Source organism: Pseudophryne corroboree, chromosome 5, assembly GCF_028390025.1.
Source record: "Pseudophryne corroboree isolate aPseCor3 chromosome 5, aPseCor3.hap2, whole genome shotgun sequence".
Lineage (NCBI taxonomy): Eukaryota > Metazoa > Chordata > Amphibia > Anura > Myobatrachidae > Pseudophryne > Pseudophryne corroboree.
Window position 1 is genome coordinate 333,559,217 of NC_086448.1, and position 22,275 is coordinate 333,581,491.

General features: G+C 45.5%; 1 protein-coding gene across 4 annotated transcripts in view; it reads right to left on the reverse strand.

Annotated features, from left to right (window-relative positions):
- Positions 1-22,275, reverse strand: part of BBS9 (Bardet-Biedl syndrome 9) — an 853,332-nt gene that overhangs the window by 383,803 nt on the left and 447,254 nt on the right. For all 4 annotated transcript variants that reach the window (XM_063922539.1, XM_063922541.1, XM_063922538.1 and 1 more), the window contains one exon: positions 12,301-12,453. In XM_063922539.1, the coding sequence (XP_063778609.1) occupies positions 12,301-12,453 (153 nt within the window). The remainder of the gene's footprint in view (positions 1-12,300; positions 12,454-22,275) is intronic.

The window sequence follows — 22,275 nt, forward strand, 5'->3', positions numbered from 1 at the left end:
CCGGATCCCATCTGTTATCCTGATGTGTACATTCCTGTATCCTCTCCTGTCACTCTGGGACGCTGTCACAGTAAACGCCATATTACACCTGGCATGGCGTCTCCCGCGGCCTCCGCCGCCGTCCCTGAACTTCTGCATGCAGAGTGTCTGAGTGGCGATTATGTCAGCCGCGGCCTCCGCTGTGTCCGCGTGGTTGGATGTGCATCTGTCAGCCTGGCGCCTCCTGTCTCCGGTGGCCGGCGCCGCCATTACTGTTTTCATTACCACATGGATTACAAACCAAACTTCCCTCCAAGTGTCTGCATGGGCGCAGCCATCTTGGATTCTGTCAGCTGATCATTTCCACCAATCTGTTCTCAGTATTGATAATCTGCATAATTGCCTAGCCAATCCCTTCCTTGCTGCAGGTATAAATACACCGTGCCTGAGCAAGGAAGGCGTCAGTGCTTTGGTTGTCAAACCTAGTTCCTGTTTGTCTCTCTCCTGTGATTGTCTTCCAGGTTCCAGCTCCTGTCTCAAGACTTCCACCATAGAGACCCGCACCAGCATTCCACCTGCGGTGTAGCCTGACTCTCCAATCCATTGTGGATTCATCTGTTTCCAGCTACAACATTACCTGCTTCCAGCTCAGCTTCCAGCAGAGTACAGCTTCCCTTAAAGGGCCGGTGTCCTTTCTACACTTTACCACTCTCCACCGGTATTATTATTTCTCCGCTCTCAAGTTCTACATTTCAGTTCATATTTCATCGCTCCCAAGTTCATTTATTATTTAACTGGTTCCAGCCAGTATCCACTCCGTGCTAACAACAGTCTGGTTCCAGCCAGTATCCACAGCAGCTGTTTTATCTTCAGCAACCCAGCTTTTCCTGGAACACCAGCTGGCACAATCCTGGGTTATCTCCATTGCTACAGTCGGGCCTGGTAAGGACTTTCCATCTAGAAGATCATAAGAACTATCTCACACTACCAGTGCCCTGTGGCTCCTGCCATCCTGTAGTACCCAGGAACTGTATTTATTCTTTGCTGACTTTTACGTTTTCTTTTACTGCTGCTGTGTTGCGGAGTTGTCATAATAAACATCATTGACTTTTATCCAAGTTGTTGTGGTCACGCCTTCGGGCAGTTATTATTTATGTTACTTACATGTCCAGGGGTCTGATATAACCTCCCAGGTTTCGGTACATCTCAGCCCCTACAAATGAGGCTGCCTCCCGTCAGCTCAGGCCCTCAGTTGTGACAGTAAGCACTGACCTAATGAATCCAGCCGGAGACCAGGATCAAGCGGCCAGGCCGATGCAAGAACTGGCAGCCCGACTAGAACATCAGGAGGCTGCACAGGGCCACATCATCCGCTGTCTCCAGGATCTCTCTACTCGGCTGGATGGGATTCAGACAACTCTCCATGGATCAGGCGCGTCTGGTGCGTCAACCACAGTGACTCCAGCTATAACCCCACCCACCTTACCCATTTCTGCTCCACGTCTTCATCTTCCAACGCCAGCAAAATTTGACGGATCTCCAAGATTCTGCTGGGGATTTCTCAACCAGTGTGAGATTCAGTTTGAGCTACAACCTGGCAATTTTCCCAGTGACCGTACAAAAATTGCCTACATTATTTCTCTTTTCAGTGGCTCAGCCCTTGATTGGGCATCACCGTTATGGGAGAGGTCCGACACCCTGCTATCTTCCTACACTGCCTTCGTGTCAACATTCAGGCGCATCTTCGACGAGCCAGGCCGGGTAACCTCAGCTTCATCCGAGATTCTCCGTTTACGCCAGGGGTCACGTACTGTAGGACAATATCTGATACAGTTCCAGATCCTGGCATCCGAACTGGCATGGAACGACGAGGCCCTGTATGCTGCATTCTGGCATGGCTTATCTGAGCGTATTAAAGATGAGTTAGCTACCAGAGACTTACCTTCTAAGTTAGATGAGCTAATCTCACTCTGCACGAAAGTTGATTTACGTTTCAGAGAGAGAGCAACTGAGCGTGGAAGATCATCTGCTCCAAAATCTTCTGCTCCTCCTCCTCGTCAACTGTCACCATCTAAAGATGAGCCCATGCAACTTGGCCGTTCCCGTTTAACTCCTGCTGAGCGCCGAAGACGTCTCTCCGAGTTTCTCTGTCTCTATTGTGCAGCTCCGTCTCACACCATTAATGCCTGTCCCAAACGTCCGGGAAACTCCAAATCCTAGCTCGCCAAGGAGAGGGCCGGCTAGGAGTAATGATCTCCTCTCCATCTCCTCAAGATTGTAATCTCCCAGTCTCGCTTCAAGTTGCTCAACGTTATCGGAACGTCATTGCCCTCCTTGATTCCGGAGCAGCTGGGAACTTTATTACCGAAGCCTATGTTAAACGGTGGTTCCTACCCACCGAGAGACTTCCTTCGTCCATTTCTTTAACTGCCGTGGATGGCAGCAAAATTTTTGATGCAGTTATTTCTTTAAGGACTCTACCAGTTCGTCTGAGAGTGGGAGTTCTTCATTCCGAACTTATTTCTTTTTTAGTGATTCCAAGAGCCACACATCCTGTGGTCCTGGGCCTTCCATGGCTCCGTCTTCACAATCCTACAATTGATTGGACGACTACGCAAATCCTGGCATGGGGTTCCTCCTGTGCTGAGACATGTTTGTTTAAAGTATTGCCTGTCTGTTCTTCCTCCCCCAGGTCGTCTGATGTTCCACCTCCTCCATATCAAGATTTCACGGATGTGTTCAGTAAAGCTTCTGCTGATATCCTTCCTCCTCATAGAGAATGGGACTGTCCGATTGATCTCGTTCCAGGGAAGGTTCCACCTCGAGGCCGAACTTATCCGTTGTCTCTGCCTGAGACGCATTCTATGGAGGAATATATTAAAGAGAACCTAGCAAAGGGGTTCATTCGACCTTCTTCTTCTCCATCCGGCGCAGACTTCTTTTTTGTAAAAAAGAAAGATGGTGGTCTGCGGCCGTGCATCGACTACAGAGGTTTGAACGACATTACCATCAAGAACCGTTATCCTTTACCCCTGATTACTGAGCTCTTTGACAGAGTTAGCGGAGCTACCATCTTTACAAAGCTGGACTTGCGAGGTGCATACAATCTCATCCGGATCCGTGAGGGTGACGAGTGGAAGACCGCCTTTAACACCCGTGACGGACATTATGAGTACCTCGTCATGCCCTTCGGATTGAGCAATGCTCCAGCTGTCTTCCAGCATTTTGTCAATGAGATCTTCAGAGACATTCTATACCGTCATGTCGTGGTCTATCTAGACGATATCCTCATTTTTGCCAACGATTTAGAGGAACATCGTTTTTGGGTTAAAGAGGTTCTGTCCCGTCTCCGTGTCAATCATTCTATTGCAAATTAGAAAAATGCGTCTTTGAAGTCAAGTCCATTCCGTTTCTAGGGTACATTGTGTCCGGTTCCGGACTAGAGATGGATCCTGAGAAACTACAAGCAATCCAAAATTGGCCGGTACCCTTAACCCTCAAAGGGGTCCAGAGGTTCTTAGGGTTCGCCAACTATTACCGAAAGTTTATACGAGACTTTTCCACCATTGTGGCGCCTATTACTGCTTTCACTAAGAAGGGTGCTAACCCGTCCAAGTGGTCTGAAGAAGCCATGCAAGCATTTCATCTTTTAAAACAAAGGTTCATCTCTGCGCCTGTTCTGAAACAGCCTGACATCGACTCTCCTTTCATCTTAGAGGTGGATGCCTCCTCCGTTGGAGTAGGAGCGGTGTTATCTCAGAGGGCTAAAGATGGCCATTTACACCCTTGCAGTTTCTTCTCCCGGAAGTTCTCCCCAGCTGAGCGCAACTATGCCATTGGCGACCAGGAGTTGCTAGCCATCAAGCTCGCTCTAGAAGAGTGGAGGTATCTGTTGGAGGGAGCTTCTCATTCAATCACCATACTTACAGACCACAAGAACCTTTTATACCTGAAGGGCGCACAATGTCTCAACCCTCGTCAGGCCAGATGGGCACTTTTCTTTTCCAGGTTCGACTTTAAACTCCAGTTCTGTCCGGGCTCTCAGAATCGCAAGGCCGATGCCCTTTCCCGCTCATGGGAGCAAGAAAATGAGTCAGAGTCTTCAGACAAGCATCCTATTATAAATCCGTTGGCATTCTCCACGGTAGGGATGGACTCTACGCCCCCATCAGGGAAAAGTTTTGTGAAGCCGATGCTAAGGAAGAAGCTCATGCATTGGGCCCATGCTTCCCGTTTTGCCGGACATACAGGTATCCAAAAAACCCTGGAGTTTATCTCTAGGTCCTATTGGTGGCCAACTCTGAAAAAGGACGTCTTAGAGTTTATTGCATCTTGCCCAAAGTGTGCCCAACATAAAGTAACCCGCCAGTCGCCTGCGGGGCAACTGGTTCCACTATCCGTTCCCCGTCGACCATAGACCCACTTGTAGATGGATTTCATTACAGACTTACCCATGTGCAACAAGTGCAATACCATCTGGGTGGTAGTTGACCGGTTCACCAAGATGGCACACTTCATTCCTCTCACCGGTCTTCCGTCAGCTTCCAAGTTGGCTCAAGTATTCATACAAGAGATCTTCCGACTCCACGGTCTTCCTGAAGAAATTATCTCAGATCGAGGAGTTCAATTCACAGCCAAATTCTGGCGAAGTTTATGTCAAGTCCTCCAAGTCAAGCTAAAGTTTTCCACGGCTTACCATCCTCAGACCAATGGTCAAACCGAGAGGGTGAATCAGGACTTGGAGGCCTTCCTCCGCATCTATGTGTCCTCCTCTCAAGATGACTGGGTTCAATTACTTCCCTGGGCCGAGTTCTGTCATAACAACCAGTATCATTCTTCATCTGCTTCAACACCATTCTTCACTAACTTTGGATTCCACCCTAAAGTCCCTGAGTTCCAACCGCTTCCAGCAACTTCTGTTCCCGCAGTGGATATCACCTTGCATCAGTTTGCCAATATCTGGAAGAGCGTACGATCAGCTCTGCTCAAGGCATCGTTCAGGTACAAGAAGTTTGCGGATAAGAAGCGTCGAGCAGTTCCTGCTCTCAAGGTGGGTGATCGGGTATGGTTATCCACGAAGAATTTGAGGTTAAGAGTTCCCAGTATGAAGTTTGCACCTCGCTATATCGGTCCTTTCAAGATTGAACAAGTCATCAATCCTGTTGCTTACAGACTCCAGTTGCCTCCCTTCTTAAAAATACCCAGGACATTCCATGTTTCCCTGTTGAAACCGCTGATCTTGAATCGGTTTCATTCCTCACTTCCTCCAACTCCGAAAGTCCAAACTCAACGAGGCGTTGAGTATGAAGTGGCCAAGATCCTGGACTCACGTCACCGTTACGGTCAACTACAATATCTTATTGACTGGAAGGGTTATGGTCCTGAGGAACGTTCATGGACCAATGCTTCTGATGTCCATGCTCCTGCCTTGGTCCGGAGATTCCATTCCAAGTTTCCTCAAAAGCCAAAGAAGTGTCCTGGGGCCACTCCTAAAGGGGGGGGTGCTGTCACGATCCGGGTATCTGGACGCCATTTCTTACCCATCAGATGCCTCCTAAGGCTGGCTCAGCGCTCCAGGACCGGATCCCATCTGTTATCCTGATGTGTACATTCCTGTATCCTCTCCTGTCACTCTGGGACGCTGTCACAGTAAACGCCATATTACACCTGGCATGGCGTCTCCCGCGGCCTCCGCCGCCGTCCCTGAACTTCTGCATGCAGAGTGTCTGAGTGGCGATTACGTCAGCCGCGGCCTCCGCTGTGTCCGCGTGGTTGGATGTGCATCTGTCAGCCTGGCGCCTCCTGTCTCCGGTGGCCGGCGCCGCCATTACTGTTTTCATTACCACATGGATTACAAACCAAACTTCCCTCCAAGTGTCTGCATGGGCGCAGCCATCTTGGATTCTGTCAGCTGATCATTTCCACCAATCTGTTCTCAGTATTGATAATCTGCATAATTGCCTAGCCAATCCCTTCCTTGCTGCAGGTATAAATACACTGTGCCTGAGCAAGGAAGGCGTCAGTGCTTTGGTTGTCAAACCTAGTTCCTGTTTGTCTCTCTCCTGTGATTGTCTTCCAGGTTCCAGCTCCTGTCTCAAGACTTCCACCATAGAGACCCGCACCAGCATTCCACCTGCGGTGTAGCCTGACTCTCCAATCCATTGTGGATTCATCTGTTTCCAGCTACAACATTACCTGCTTCCAGCTCAGCTTCCAGCAGAGTACAGTTTCCCTTAAAGGGCCGGTGTCCTTTCTACACTTTACCACTCTCCACCGGTATTATTATTTCTCCGCTCTCAAGTTCTACATTTCAGTTCATATTTCATCGCTCCCAAGTTCATTTATTATTTAACTGGTTCCAGCCAGTATCCACTCCGTGCTAACAACAGTCTGGTTCCAGCCAGTATCCACAGCAGCTGTTTTATCTTCAGCAACCCAGCTTTTCCTGGAACACCAGCTGGCACAATCCTGGGTTATCTCCATTGCTACAGTCGGGCCTGGTAAGGACTTTCCATCTAGAAGATCATAAGAACTATCTCACACTACCAGTGCCCTGTGGCTCCTGACATCCTGTAGTACCCAGGAACTGTATTTATTCTTTGCTGACTTTTACGTTTTCTTTTACTGCTGCTGTGTTGCGGAGTTGTCATAATAAACATCATTGACTTTTATCCAAGTTGTCGTGGTCACGCCTTCGGGCAGTTATTATTTATGTTACTTACATGTCCAGGGGTCTGATATAACCTCCCAGGTTTCGGTACATCTCAGCCCCTACAACTGAGGCTGCCTCCCGTCAGCTCAGGCCCTCAGTTGTGACACCTGCGTCCCTCTAGGAGGTGAGAACTTTGCAGCCACCACAGGAGCGAAATTCTGGCTTTCGCAAATAAAGTTATCCGTTGATGCATGTGCAGATGTGATCCGGACCACTTGTCCAGTAGGTCCCACTGGAAAACCCTGGCATGGAATCGGCCATATTGTAGTGCCTCGTAAGCCGCTACCATCTTCCCCAGCAGGCGAATGCACTGATGAATGGATACACGATTTGGTCTCAAAATTTGTCTGACCATGCTCTGGATCTCCTGAGCTTTTTCCACCGGTAGAAATACTCTCTGTTCTTCGGTGTCCAGTATCATTCCCAGAAATGATAACCTCATTGTCGGTTCCAATTGTGATATTTGGAAGTTGATGATCCAACCGTGCTTTTGCAGTACCATCAGGGACAGTGTTATGTCCTGGACCAACTTCTCCCTCGATCTCGCCTTTATGAGGAGATCGTCCAAGTAAGGAATTATGTTGACTCCTTTCATGCGAAGGAGAACCATCCTCTCCGCCATTACCTTGGTGAATATTCTCGGAGCCGTGGAGAGCCCGAAAGGTAAGTCTGGAACTGGTAGTGAGAGTCTTGAACCGCAAACCTCAGGTATGCTTGATGCGGAGGAAAAATGGGAACATGCAAATAAGCATCCTTGATGTCCACCGACACCACGAATTCCTTTCCCTCCAAGCTGAAGATCACCATTCTCAGGGACTCCATCTTGAATTTGAATCTTTTTAAATAAAGATTCAGAGTTTTTAGGTTTAAAATCGGCCTGACCGAGCCATCCGGTTTCGGCACTACGAACAGGCTTGAATAATATCCCCTGTTCTATTGTTCGGCAGGAACCAAGGAAATTACGTCGTCTTGAACTAATTTCTGTATTGCGTTCAGCACTTTTGTTCTGTCCTAAGCAGAAACTGGCAAGGCTGATTTGAAAAATCGGCATGGGGGAAGGTCTTGAAATTCTAGCTTGTAACCTTGGGATACTATTTGTAATATCCAAGGATTCAGATCTGAGTGAACCCAGACCTGGCTGAAGAACAGAAGACGCGCCCCCACCCGAATGCACTCCCGCAGGGGAGCCCCAGCGTCATGCTGTGGTTTTGGCAGAAGTAGTTGTTGACTTCTGCTCCTGCGAGCCTGATGTTGTTGTAGATTTCCTACTTCTACCTCTCCCTCTTCCTGCGAAGATGGGAATACCCTTTGCCTTTTTGTATTTGTTGGGCCGAAAGGACTGCATAGTATGAGAATGATATACTTTTTTAGGCGGTGCAGCTGCCGACGGCAGAAATGCTGATTTGACAGATGTAGTAGTTGATATCATGGCATCCAGCTTTTCACCAAAAAGTGCCTCACCATTGTAGGGGAGCACCTCAATATTTCTTTTGGTTTCTGCGTCAGCATTCCATTGGCGGTTTCAGAGTGCCCTGCGAGCTGAAATTGCCATAGCAGAGGCTCTTGAGCCCATTAAGCCAACGTCCTTCATAGCCTCAACTATGTAACCTGCAGAATCTTTTATATGATCTAAAATTAGAAGCATATCATCCTTATCAACCGTGTCAATTTTAACAATCAAGTTGTCTGCCCATTTTTCCACTGCGTTACCTACCCACGCAGAAGCAATTGTGGGCCTGAGTAACGTACCCGTAGCTATATAGATAGACTTCAAAGTCGTCTCTAACTTACGGCCAGCAGGTTCCTTTAAGGAAGCTGACCCTGGGGCAGGCAAAATGATTTTCTTCGAAAGCCTAGAGACTGAGGTGTCTACCATTGGGGGTGACTCCCACTTACGCCTGTCCTCTTCAGGGAAAGGGTACGCTACACGCAACCTTCTAGGGACAGCAAACTTATTTTCCGGGTTAGACCAGGATTCTTCAAAGAATGCATTTAAGTCCTTAGACGGAAGAAAAGTCACCACCTGTTTTTTATTTTATTTAAAATAATCTTTTTCCTCAGGTGTAGGTGTTGTGACAGTAATTTCCAACACCTCTTTTATAGCGACTATCATACACTGAATGCTCTTTGCCAGTTGGGGGTTTACCCCTCTCAAATCCCCAGTGTCAATCTCAGTGTCGGAATCTGTGTCAGTGTCCCTTTGCATAATCTGCGCCAGAGACCTTTTTTGGGAATTCGAGTGATCCCGAGTGGATGAAGTGGAGGAGTCAGCAAACAGTGCATCCACCACAGACTGTCTCCAATACTTTCACAAAATCAGAGATCTGTGTTTATAACCACAGCGCTTTAACACAAAATTATAGACAAATAAAAATCACCATAACGTCCCTTAATGAAGGTTCCTGTGATGGAGTGCTCAAAGCGAATGTTCTGATGGAATTTCTCAAGAGTATAGTAACATTTAAGGGAATAAAAATAAAGACCAATGTGTAGTAGATTCCTTTTATGTATCCACAGTTCTTAGTGTATTTTTTATATGATAAAGAGGTGGCTTAGGAGCGTACCCAACTAACACTTTGATTAAGAAACTATAAGCCCATCAAGGTTTCTTTGCCCAATGCCGTGGCCTCGCCCACTTGAACTACGCCCGGCATGATGTTTTAGGATGGAAATATATATAAATGAAGCGTACCCAAGAAGTCACACTCGCAAGGTGGGTGTTAAACACATCAAGGTATCTTTAGTATAGAAAGGAGTGAAATATTGGTCCACTCAAGCGTACCCCAACTCACAGTGCTCGGCCAAAAGGTTGCACCGAGGTCGCTGAATGACTAAGCTAAGCGACCCAAGTGGGCGGCACAAACACCTGGCCCATCTAGGAGTGGCACTGCAGTGGCAGACAGGATGGCACTTTTAAAAATTAGGCCCCAAAGAGCACATAATGCAAAGAAGAAAAAGAGGTACAAGATGGAATTGTCCTTGGGTCCTCCCACCCACCCTTATGTTGTATAAACAGGACATACACACTTTAACAAACCAATCATTTCAGCGAAGCGACTGTGGCTGAAATTATTGGTTTGTCTGGACCCCCACCAAAAAATAAGCAATTAGTCCCTCCTTGCACAAACTAGCTCTACAGTGGCAAGATGTCGTCCTCATTCTCAGATCCCCCCCCCCCCTCCCCTTCAGTGTTTACATCCTCACAGAGAAATAATATTCAAACAAACAAAACCACATAATTTAGGTGTCAGTGGACTACTTACGCTATTACCCAAAGTTTCTGAACTTGACAATGACTTATGATGAATGCGCTGCAGGTGACGTATAAGGGAGAATGTTCCAATGTGGTTTACGTCCTTACCCCTACTTATTATGGATTGACAAAGGCAACAGATGGCTTGACACCTGTTGACCGGATTTGTGGAGAAATAATTCCACACCGAAAGAGGTGGCTTTTTTCGTATTTTGCCCAGGCATGACAATGGGCTTATTCATCCCACGGACAACAACTGTGTCCCCCGGTGCCTGATTTAAACAAACCACATCACCATCAGAATCCTCATCATCAACTTCCTCCTTAGCGCCAGCAACACCCATATCCTCATCCTGGTGTACTTCAACAGTGACACCTTCAATTTGAATATCAGAAACTGGACTGTGGGTGCTCCTTCCAGCACTTGCAGAGGGCGTGCTAATGGTGGAAGGAACCACCTCTTCCCGTCCAGTGTTGGGAAGGTCAGACATCGCAACCGCCGACACACTTGGACTCTCCTTGGGGATTTGTGATACCATCTTAGAACGCACAGTTCTTTGCTGTGCTTTTGCCAGCTTAACTCTTTTCATTTTTCTAGCGGGAGGATGAGGGTTTCCATCGTCATGTGAAGATGAATCACTAGTCATGAACATACGCCAGGGCCTTTGCCGTTCCTTGCCACTCCGTGTCGTAAATGGCATATTGGCAAGTTTACGTTTCTGGAGTTATATAACAATATGTGGCACAGGAGAGCATACCCCTACACCACACAGGGCAAACCCTGTAAAAATTATTTGGATAATAACCCTTTTATTTGGAGTTATTATAATAATACGCGGCATAGGAGAGTGTACCCCTAAACCACACACACACGGCAGAGCCTGTAAAAATTTTTTGGATAATAACCCTTTTATTTGGATTTATTATAATAATATGCGGCACAGGAGAGTGTACCTCTAAACCACACAAGGCAAAGCCTGTACAAATTATTTGGATAATAATCCTTTTATTTGGAGTTATTATAATAACATGCAGCACAGGAGAGCGTACCCCTTAACCACACACACATGTCAAAGCCTGTAAAAATTATTTGGATTAAATATTAATAACCCATTTATTTGGAGTAAATAATATACAGCACAGGACAGCACCACTGGACCAATACGGCAGTACTGCTGGAGTTATACGGCAGTACCGCTGGACTTATACGGCAGTACCGCTGGACTTATACGGCAGTACCGCTGGACTTATACGGCAGTACCGCTGGACTGGGCTTATACGGCAGTACCGCTGGATTTATACGGCAGTACCGCTGGACTTATACGGCAGTACCGCTGGACTGGGCTTATACGGCAGTACCGCTGGATTTATACGGCAGCACCACTGGACTGGACTTATACAGCAGCACCACTGGACTTATGGCAGCATAGGACACCCCCACTGGACTGATGCAGCACAAAACAGCACCAATGGACTGGATTTATACAGCAGCACCACTGGAATTATGGCAGCACAGGACACCACCACTGGAGTGACTGAACTAATGCAGCACAATACATTACCACTGGACTGATGCAGCACAAGACAGTACCACTGGATTGGACTTATACAGCAGCACTGGACTTAAGGCAGCACAGGACACTACCACTGGACTTATGACAGCACAGGACACTACCACTGGAGTGACTGGACAGATGCAGCACAAGACAGCACCACTGGACTGATGCAGCACAAGACAGCACCACTGGACTGGACTTAAACAGCAGCACTGGACTTATGGCAGCACAAGACACCACCACTGGACTTATGGCAGCACAGGACACCACAACTGGACTGATGCAGCACAAGACAGCACCACTGGACTGGACTTATACAGCAGCACTGGACTTATGGCAGCATAGGACACCACCACTGTGACTGGACTGATGCAGCGCAAGACACCACCACTGGACTGATGCAGCACAAGACAGCACCCACTGGAATGACACAAAAGAGCAGGTCGCCACGCCACTTTCCCGAACAGACACTGATGAGACACGTCGACTCGCTACACTCTCCAGGACTGGAGTGTAAATGGCGGTGACGCGTGGCTCCTTATATGGAATCCAAAACCTGCAAAAATCCGACAGCGGGATGATGATGTTTTGCCTCGTTCTGGTTTCCGAGTCTGGCGGGAAAACCCGAGCCGGACTCAGAGCGTGAAGTTTGCGGGGGTTCGGTTCCCAGGGAACCAAATCCGCTCATCCTTAATAGCAACAGAGTATTGCAAACTTTTCAATCGGAAATTACTTTTTCGATGTTACAGATGACCTCTGGACATCAAATTAATATACTGCATTAATCATTTGCGTCTTACCTGTCTGTAGGTCCCATCCAAAAGGGTGTCCAGATTTTGTAGTGGAGAGGGTGTCTTATCTTTGAACCTTGTTAAGAGGAGTCTTTCAATAGCACGAAACTGAACGGCACGTTCAGATAATAATTTTTCATACTTCTCTGTATTCATTCGCAGCTAGAAATATGATGACATATCATTAAAAAATATGATTTTATAATAAAATACAGTTTAATCTTCATAGAAAATCAATCATGTGTTGCCAATTTGGAAAATGTCCCTTGCAGAGCAGCAGAATTGGACCATGTTTGGTTGGTATTATGATCAGGAAATGGGCTCTGCCTCTGACTTACTTTTTTGGGATCTTGAAGTGCTTCTTCATATGTCTGTTTGATTTTTATCATGCTGGGTATTATTATGAATTGTTAATAACGTTTCCATACACATAAAGGATAAATGTTCCTTTTGGCTTTACACCATGGAAACACAAAAAGTATTGACTCTATGCCTTTCATATGAACACATCAAATTCCTTCCACACTCAATTACGTCCTATCAAAAGACATCCTAATTACAACTTGTACTAGAAGTATAACAACAAAAATCTTACTTGCATTAATTTGCACAAAGTATACATTAGCCTATTACCACACCTGTCATTTTGTGACCCATGGATTATGTACCTCTACAAACCCTTTAATGATGCTATACACACTCATATCTTATAGTTACACTCATTCATGCTATTTAGATCCAAATAAAGGGCCATATGGGAGTGAGGCTGAAAATGATCAAGGGCCTATTCTGAGAAGCTGTAACCATTGCTGCATGGATGTGGCCTGTGACATGTGGGTGTGTACACTCCATAAACTCAACCCCACTGTTCCCCTAAATATGTAAAAGAATACAAATTGCAACATTTTGTGGGTAAGATATAAACACTGGGCACAATTCAGACCTGATCGCTCCTCTGCAAATTTGCGTAGGACTGCAATCAGATAGTCGCCGCCCATAGAGAGTGAAAACCCACCCCGTGCAAGTGTGCGAATGCATGCGTACGCCGTGCAAAAACTTTACCGGACAGCTGCAAATCTGTTTGCAACTCACTCACTATCAAATGATTCTTCCAGTCTGTGCATAGTCCAAGACTTACTCCTACAGTGCGATAGAATCAGGCTGTTCAGGGCCGGAGCTGACATCACACACACTCCCAGAAAACGCTTGGGAATGCCTGCGTTTTTCCTGACACTTCCAGAAAACAGCCAGTTACCATCCCCAAACGTCTGCTTCCTGTCAATCACCCTTGGATACGCCTAGCGATCTAAATTTTCGCACCATTCTGTCGATGTTTGGTGTTGCGCCTGCGCATTGCAGTGCATACGCAGTCGTTCGATAATCGGCCGCTGCGCAATTTCGCACAACAGCGATCAGGTCTGAATCGGGCCCATTGTTTTAATATTGATGATATATGGCAGACCGTGTGGCCAGCTGGTGGCTTATCATAATCATGCTGTCATGATGATGGGCCTACAGATGTAGCCTCCTTTATCTTTACTGGCTGAGGCGTTTGTCCCGATCGAGCATACGCAGCATACCAGGGCGTAGGGAGGCGCGCCTAGTCACAGAGAGGCGTACCTAATCGCACGGAGGCAGACAGAGCGTTTGGCGTTACCTTTACGTGTAATACCTGCGATCATCCACCAGATGTCGCCTTTTACAATCACCACTGCGCATGCGTGTGGTCTCCCGTAAAATACAATACTGAAATATATAATAAGGACTAATTTACTAAGCGTCTCATTACGCTGCATACAGTAAATACTCATTACGCTGCATTATTTAATACAGTAAATACTCATTATGCTGCATTATTTAATACAGTATATACGGTACAGACGCAAATAGTACAGCATACAGTATATGATCCATCTACAGTACTTTATGAATATGTGAGCGTCCAAGTCCCGCAGACAAAACAACATAAAACCAGTAGTGTACACTGTCGCAAATGGACGTGTTAGAAGTTCACTATTGCCTCTTGAGATTAGGAATTTTGTACAGTATGTTAGCGTCCTAATCCCATAGCCATTACAGCATAATCAAAACCAATGGATTTATTCATCTGTCTGCGGCGAAGTGGTGAAGTGTTCCGCTTCCTATACTCAGAGTCCCGAGTTCGATTTCTAAAGTACGAATGCATGTTAGTTTTTTCCAGACACTTTATTATTTTTTTATTCACATAAACCAGGGCAAAGCTGCAGGAGCGGTTCTGTTAAGGTTCCATGCACCGTACAGTACACATACAATTCTGTAGCAGGGCAGACTCAATTGAAATGGCTACCACCTATGACTCCTTGCTCCACGGAGGCCCTAGGCTACGGAGCAAGTAACAGTCCAGATTTTGCAGGCTATGGGGCAATGCTGAAGGAGCGTCACAATCCCCTAGCTAAAATACACAGGGGCGATAGGACTAAGCGAGGTATATGCACATAACGATACACTGCAAAGTTCCCCATGGTTTTAATTATGCCTTTTCTTTGAACACAGTATTTTCGACTGCCTCGCCCTACACCCATCCCACTTTCCCCTTCCCCCCTGGGAGCCTGCAATGTACATGCAGTAGACAGGGAGGGAGTTCCGATCAGGTTACAAGACGTGCAACAGTATACTACTGTATGTAGGAAAATCCCCCGCCCACTCTGATTTATGTGAAACCTGTGGGCACCCTTCCATTGAATGTATAACAAAGAAAAAAAATAATAATAAAGTGAATGTTACAGGAACACATTAAAAAAAGGTTGGCACTTCCTTCCCATTGGTGTTGGTTTATGCCTTAGGGGACTCGGACGCAAATACTTGTATTTGAAAAGCACGTATTTTCCACTGCCTCTCCCTACCCCCATTGCCCTTCCCCCCTGGGAGCCTGCACAGGTCATGCAGTGGACAGGGAGGGAGTTCAGGTCAGGTACAATACACAAATGCCGACAATCTACAGTACTGTGTTGCTCAGTTAGTTGCGTCGGAATACACTAGTTTATACTCATTACCGCTGTGTATTTGTATATAGCGGAATGAATCGCTGCTGCAGATTTACTTTGATTTATGTGAAACCTGTGTGCACCCTTTCATTGAATGTATAACAAAGAAAAACAATAATAAAGTGAATGTCACGGGAACATATAAAAAAAAAAGGTTGGCACTTTGGGACTCAAAGCTGGGACTCTCAGTGTGGGACGTAAGAGCCTTCATCGCTAGGTTGGTATGGAAGAGGAGACAATTAGCTACCAGAGGGTACCAACTCCAAGTTTCTGTGACCCCCACAAGGCTCATGGCAAGCGTCGGAACCCATGGTGGGTCTGAATTAACGGGCCCATTATAGTCTATGGGAAAATGAGTCCACTTTGCGTACTGATATCTCTGGTTCTGGGTGTCCCAGAGACACCCAGATGCCAAATCACTGTCTGTAGTATCTCTGTACAGTATGTTCTACTAGTGTACTAATTAGCACGAGCAGCTTGTAACGTACAGTGGCAGTTTTGATCTTTCTATGTATAATGTAGAGAGATAAAAGCTCCTCCCTCAGTTCCTGGTTGCCAAATCACCATCCTTAGTTTCTCTGTATAGTATTTTCTATTAGGGTACTAATTAGCACGAACAGCTAATTAGTACCCTAATAGAAAATACTGTACAGAGATACTAAGTACAGTGATGTGGCATCCAGGAACTTACTGAGGAGCTTTTATCTCTCTCCATTATACATAGAAAGATTAATCTTGCCACTGTACGTTACAAGCTGTTCGTGCTAATTAGTACACTAGTAGAACATACTGTACAGAGATACTACATACAGTGATTTGGCATCCAGGAACCTTAGGGAGGAGCTTTTATCTCTCTCCATTATGCTTAGAAAGATTACAATGGAGAGAGAATAAAGCTCCTCCCTAAGTTCGTGGATGCCAAATCACTGTACTTAGTATCTCTGTACAGTATGTTCTACTAGTGTACTAATTAGCACGAACAGCTTGTAACGTACAGTGGCAATTTTAATCTTTCTATGTATAATATAGAGAGATAAAAGCAACTCCCTAAGTTCCTGGTTGCCAAATCACCATCCTTAGTATCTCTGTATAGTATTTTCTATCAGGGTACTAATTAGCTCGAACAGCTAATTAGTACCCTAATAGAAAATACTGTACCGAGATACTAAGTATAGTGATGTGGCATCCAGGAACTTACTGAGGAGCTTTTATCTCTCTCCATTTTACATAGAAAGATTAAACTTGCCGCTGTACTTTACAAGCTGTCCGTGCTAATTAGTACCCTAATTGAAAATACTATATAGAGATACTAAAGACGGTTATTTGGCACCCAGGAATTTAGGGAGGAGCTTTTATCTCTCTCCATTATACTTAGAAAGATTACAATGGAGAGAGATAAAAGCTCCTCCCTAAGTTCGTGGATGCCAAATCACTGTCCTTAGTATCTCTGTACAGTATGTTCTACTAGTGTACTAATTAGCACAAACAGCTTGTAACGTACAGTGGCAAGTGTAATTTTTCTAAGTATAATGGAGTGAGATAAAAACTCCTCCCTATGTTCCTGAATGTCAAATTACCATGCTTAGCATTTCTGTACAGTATTTCCTATCTAGCCAGAAACCCTGTATCCTGTGCAAGCTAGGCGGACAACTGGAGGGGACCCGAAACACGGTTGCTTCCCGTTTCCTTTTCCAGTGTCACATAAACTAGTGGTTGGTCTGCCCCGAAAGCCAAGAGTCTCCTCTTTTGTATGGTACCAGTCCTGAGTCTCTGGGACACCCAGAACCAGAGATATCAGTACGCAAAGTGGACCCATTTTCCCATAGACTATAATGGGACCGTTAATTCAGACCCACCATAGGTTCCGACGCTTGCCATGAGCCTTGTGGGGGTCACAGAAACTTGGGGTTGGTACCCTCCGGTAGCTAATTGTCTCCCCTTCCATACCAACCTATCGATGAAGGCTCCCACCTCCCATGCTGAGAGTCACAAAGTGCCAACCTTTTTTTTTCTATGTTCCCGTGACATTCACTTTATTATTTTTTTTCTTTGTTGTACATTCAATGAAAGGGTGCACACAGGTTTCACATAAATCAAAGTAAATCTGCAGCAGCGATTCATTCCGCTATATACAAATACACAGCGGTAATGAGTATAGATTAGTGTATTCCAACGCAACTAACTGAGCAACACAGTACTGTAGATCGTCAGCATTTGTGTATTGTACCTGACCTGAACTCCCTCCCTGTCCACTGCATGACCTGTGCAGGCTCCCAGGGGGGAAGGGCGATGGGGGTAGGGAGAGGCGGTGGAAAACACTGTGCTTTTGAAATACAAGTATTAACGTCCGAGTCCCCTAAGGCATAAACCAACACCAATGGGAAGGAAGTGCCAACCTTTTTTTAATGTGTTCCTGTAACATTCACTTTATTATTATTATTTTTCTTTGTTATACATTCAATGGAAGGGTGCACACAGGTTTCACATAAATCAGAGTGGGCGGTGGATTTTCCTACATACAGTAGTATACTGTTGCACATGTCTTGTAACCTGATCGGAACTCCCTCCCTGTCTACTGCATGTACTTTGCAGGCTCCCAGGGGGGGAAGGGGAAAGTGGGATGGGGGTAGGGTGAGGCAGTGGAAAATACCGTGTTCAAAGAAAAGGCATAATCAAAACCATGGGGAACTTTGCGGTGTATCGTTATGCGCAAAGACCTCACTTATCCCTATCACCCCTGTGTATTTTAGCTAGGGGATTCTGACGCTCCTTCAGCATTGCCCCGTGACCTACCAAATCTGTGCTGTTACTTGCTCCATAGCCGAGGGCCTCCATTGGGCGAGGAGACACAGGCGGTAGCCATTTCAATTGAGTCTGCCCTGCTATAGAATTGTATGTATACCATATGGTGCATAGACCCTAAACAGTACAACTGCTCCTGCAGCTTTGCCCTAGTTTACGTGAATAACTCCCTCCCTGTCTACTGCATGACCTGTGCAGGATCCCAGGGGGGAAGGGCGATGGGCAAGCGGGAGGCGGTGGAAAATACTGTGCTTTTGAAATGCAAGTACTGTATGAGTCTGAGTCCCCAGTAGCCTCCTGCTAGCCTATTGCCCTTCCCCCCTGGGAGCCTGCACAGATCATGCAGTAGACAGGGAGGGAATTCAGGTCATGTGCAATACACAAACGCCGAATATCTACTGTATAGTACTGTTTTGCTCACAGTAGCGTCAGAATACACTCATTTCTACTCATTCCCGCTGTTTAGTTGCATTTAGCGTAAAGAATCGCTCCTGCAGATGTACTCTGATTTATATGTAACTTGTGTGCACCTTTCCATTGACTGTCTTACAATGTAGATAAAATAATACAGTGTATTATTACAATAAAAAAAAAAAAAGAAGGCACATCACATCTCGAACCCTGGACACCCAGCGTGGGAGCCTTCACCCCTAGCCCACGACGCCTCATGAGAGACTCCCAATTTCATGTGTGAAAGTACTGCAAACAGCGCCCGGCCCCCACCCCATTGGTGTTGGTTTATGCCTTAGAGGACTCGGACGCTCGCATTTGTAAAGCACGGTATTTTCCACCGCCTCCTGCTAGCCTATTGCCCTTCCCCCCTGGGAGCCTGCACAGATCATGCAGTAGACAGGGAGGGAATTCAGGTCATGTGCAATACACAAACGCCGAATATCTACTGTATAGTACTGTTTTGCTCACTTAGTAGCGTCAGAATACACTCATTTCTACTCATTGCCGTTGTGCAGTTGCATTTAGCGTAAAGAATCGCTCCTGCAGATGTACTTTGATTTATGTGAAACCTGTGTGCATCCTTCCATTGGATGTATTAGAGAGAAAAAAAATAATTTTCAAATGAATGTCACGGGAACACATAAAAATAATGGTTGGCATTTCCTTCCCATTGGTGTTGCGTTTACAGTATGCCGTAGTGGACTCGGACGCTCATGTAATTGCATTTCAAAGGCACAGTACAGTATTTCCCATCGTCTCCCCCTACCCCCATCGCCCTTCCCCCCTGGGAGCCTGCACAGGGAGGGAATTCAGGTCATGTGCAATACACAAACGCTGAAGATCTACAGTACTGTTTTGCTCAGTTAGTAGCGTCAGAATACCCTCATTTCATTCCCGCTGTTTAGTTGCATTTAGCGTAAAGAATCGCTCCTGCAGATGTACTCTGATTTATATGTAACTTGTGTGCACCTTTCCATTGACTGTCTTACAATGTAGATAAAATAATACAGTGTATTATTACAATAAAAAAAAAAAAGAAGGCACATCACGTCTCGAACCCTGGACCCCCAGCGTGGGAGGTGGGAGCCTTCACCCCTAGCCCACGACGCCTCATGAGAGACTCCCAATTTCATGTGTGAAAGTACTGCAAACAGCGCCCGGCCCCCACCCCATTGGTGTTGGTTTATGCCTTAGAGGACTCGGACGCTCGCATTTGTAAAGCACGGTATTTTCCACCGCCTCCTGCTAGCTACTGTAGCCCTCCATTCCCAGACGCTCATGTATTTTAAAAGCACGGTATTTATACATTGACACGTACATTCTTCCTTTTACACAATTACTTTAGTTGCGTCTCCATACACATACAGTACTCCATACTTTTTCCACCGCCTCCCGTTACGCCTACAGTATTGCCAGAGCTGTAGATCAATCCGCCGCTATACTGTACGATCGAAAGTACTGGATTAGTGGAGCATTAGCCACACAGTGGTGGAGATGTGTAATGCATGATGAGTATCTAGATCGCCTCAACGCGCCTACCTGTGATTAAACTCAGCTATCGCCTTAGCGTGACTAAACGCCCGTCTCGGCGGAGAAACAGTCAAGATAAAGGTGGCTACATCTGTAGTTCTTGAATTGCTTATCCCACACCTAATGTCGACATTTGCTAATGGACAGAGAATTTGAATTCTAGTTCAGAGCCTTTTCTGCCAGTAAAATGAAGCTAAAACCAAACCAATCTCCTATCATCAGTACTTCTATAGTATGATTAAGAAGGGAAAAACAGCAGTCTTGTCATATGTAATATAAATTATGGAAATAGACATATAAAGAAAACAATTGTGAAAAACTGGAATGCAAAAGTTTCCCTTATAGACATACAAAGATAATCCCATTAGTAAACAATATAATGCTACACAGGATTTTACATGAGTTGGCAGGTCACCCAGAACAGAATTCCCAGTGAAGTCCAGAAAACTATTTCTAATGATTAAAGAATTTCAACTGGATTTCCTCTGGAAAATACATGCCAGAAAGTAGTAAATGTTTTTAAATACATGACATTCCGTTGGTCAGGCATAAAACAAAGATTTATGTTTTGTGGATAGCTGATAACAATATTCACCAGCCCCAAACACACAGTGCAAGCATCGCTCTAATACGTTTAAAATGTATTTTCCACCAGCTACTGAGTCTCAAAGTCCTGAGTGCAGTCTAAAGGGATCGAGGAACCTTTATTTATTTTGTTGGCTGTAAGAAAGACTAAATAAGTTGCTGCTGGGGAGACAGTGATAAAACATTCATGCGGCCAATACGTGGGGTAAGAGTCAAATAAGGTTTTTACAGCTTGGTTACGACTTTTCTTTAGAGAAGCAATGCGACAAACAAAAGGGAGTATGAAAAATAATTTATTCATACAGAGATTTTTCAAAAGGACTCATTTTGGTACATTTTACTGAGCAGTAAAATGAATCAAATAAACCAATACAAATGTGAACAATAAAACGGCAATTACCAACACCCAACAAAAATATACAGCTGGAAGATAGTAATTATAGGCTTGATTTATAGTACGATACAAATTTTGAAGCCTGAATGTAGGCATAAATCTGTGGCCGCAAAATGGTGGCCTTACATGTGTACTTCGAATTGGATCTGTCTTAAATTAATCTAAAATAAACTCTAAGCATATTTCAAGCAATGCGGTGTGAGCCTGGATCAGGACAATGAACATGGTCATATCTTTGGTGGTCAGGGATGCCACGCATCTAGGATTACTCAGGTCAGTCTGGAAATGAGGACAGCTATATGGAGTATGGATCAAAGATAATCCCAGACAGGCAGTGACCGGAATTGTTATTTTTCTTATAGGTAGAACCTCTATCCCTAGTTCGTATGAGTGACTCGCACATGGGCCTGCCCACTCTGCTCAGTCCTGCCTCCTGACTACTGCTCGTCTTGAACAGGTATGTTGGTGTGAACTGCAATCTGCTGCTTCCCTGCCTTTAGTGCTCACGCTGGTGCAATCATTGGATTCACTGGCTCCTAGCTATGTGCACTTCAAAATAAACTCTAATCATTATTGTGGAATCATGAGTCCCATGCCATGCGGTGTTGTCATCTGTTGCTTCTGCCAGGTGAAGGAAACGTCACCATGGTAAGACAGATTGCTCATCTCTGGGAAAGAGCTACTGTTCATCCAACATGTTTTTGTGTGGTTGACTTCTAGGCAGTATGGTGAGTGGACGCTCTGCTATGGTGAACAGATAGGACTGGATGACAGTTATGTTGCAGCTACTAGGCTTGTCTCCTAAACTTATGATAAAATGTGCTTCTCCATTTCAGTCAACATTCTAACCCTAAATAAAGTTGATATCCTACAGAGGCGCATCGGTAGCATATCAACTCAGTTTTTGGTTATTTGATTTAAGAGCGAAGGTGAAACCTCTCTCATATCCTGCTGGCTGAAGTTCTTGGTACATTATGCAATTGGTTGATGTTACTGTTGTTTCTTTCAACATCCTAGCCCAGCTTGTAACCATCTTGTAGATATACAGAAATGGGTTCTCTGCGCACTGAGGTGTTAATCTGTGGCGGGCTGTGCTGCTGGTAATGAGGGGTGTCCCACCCCCCCTTAAATGGTAAGTATACAGATGTGGATAAATCCACAGGGAACCAGCGCTCAAACCCTATTTGTAGTGGTGAA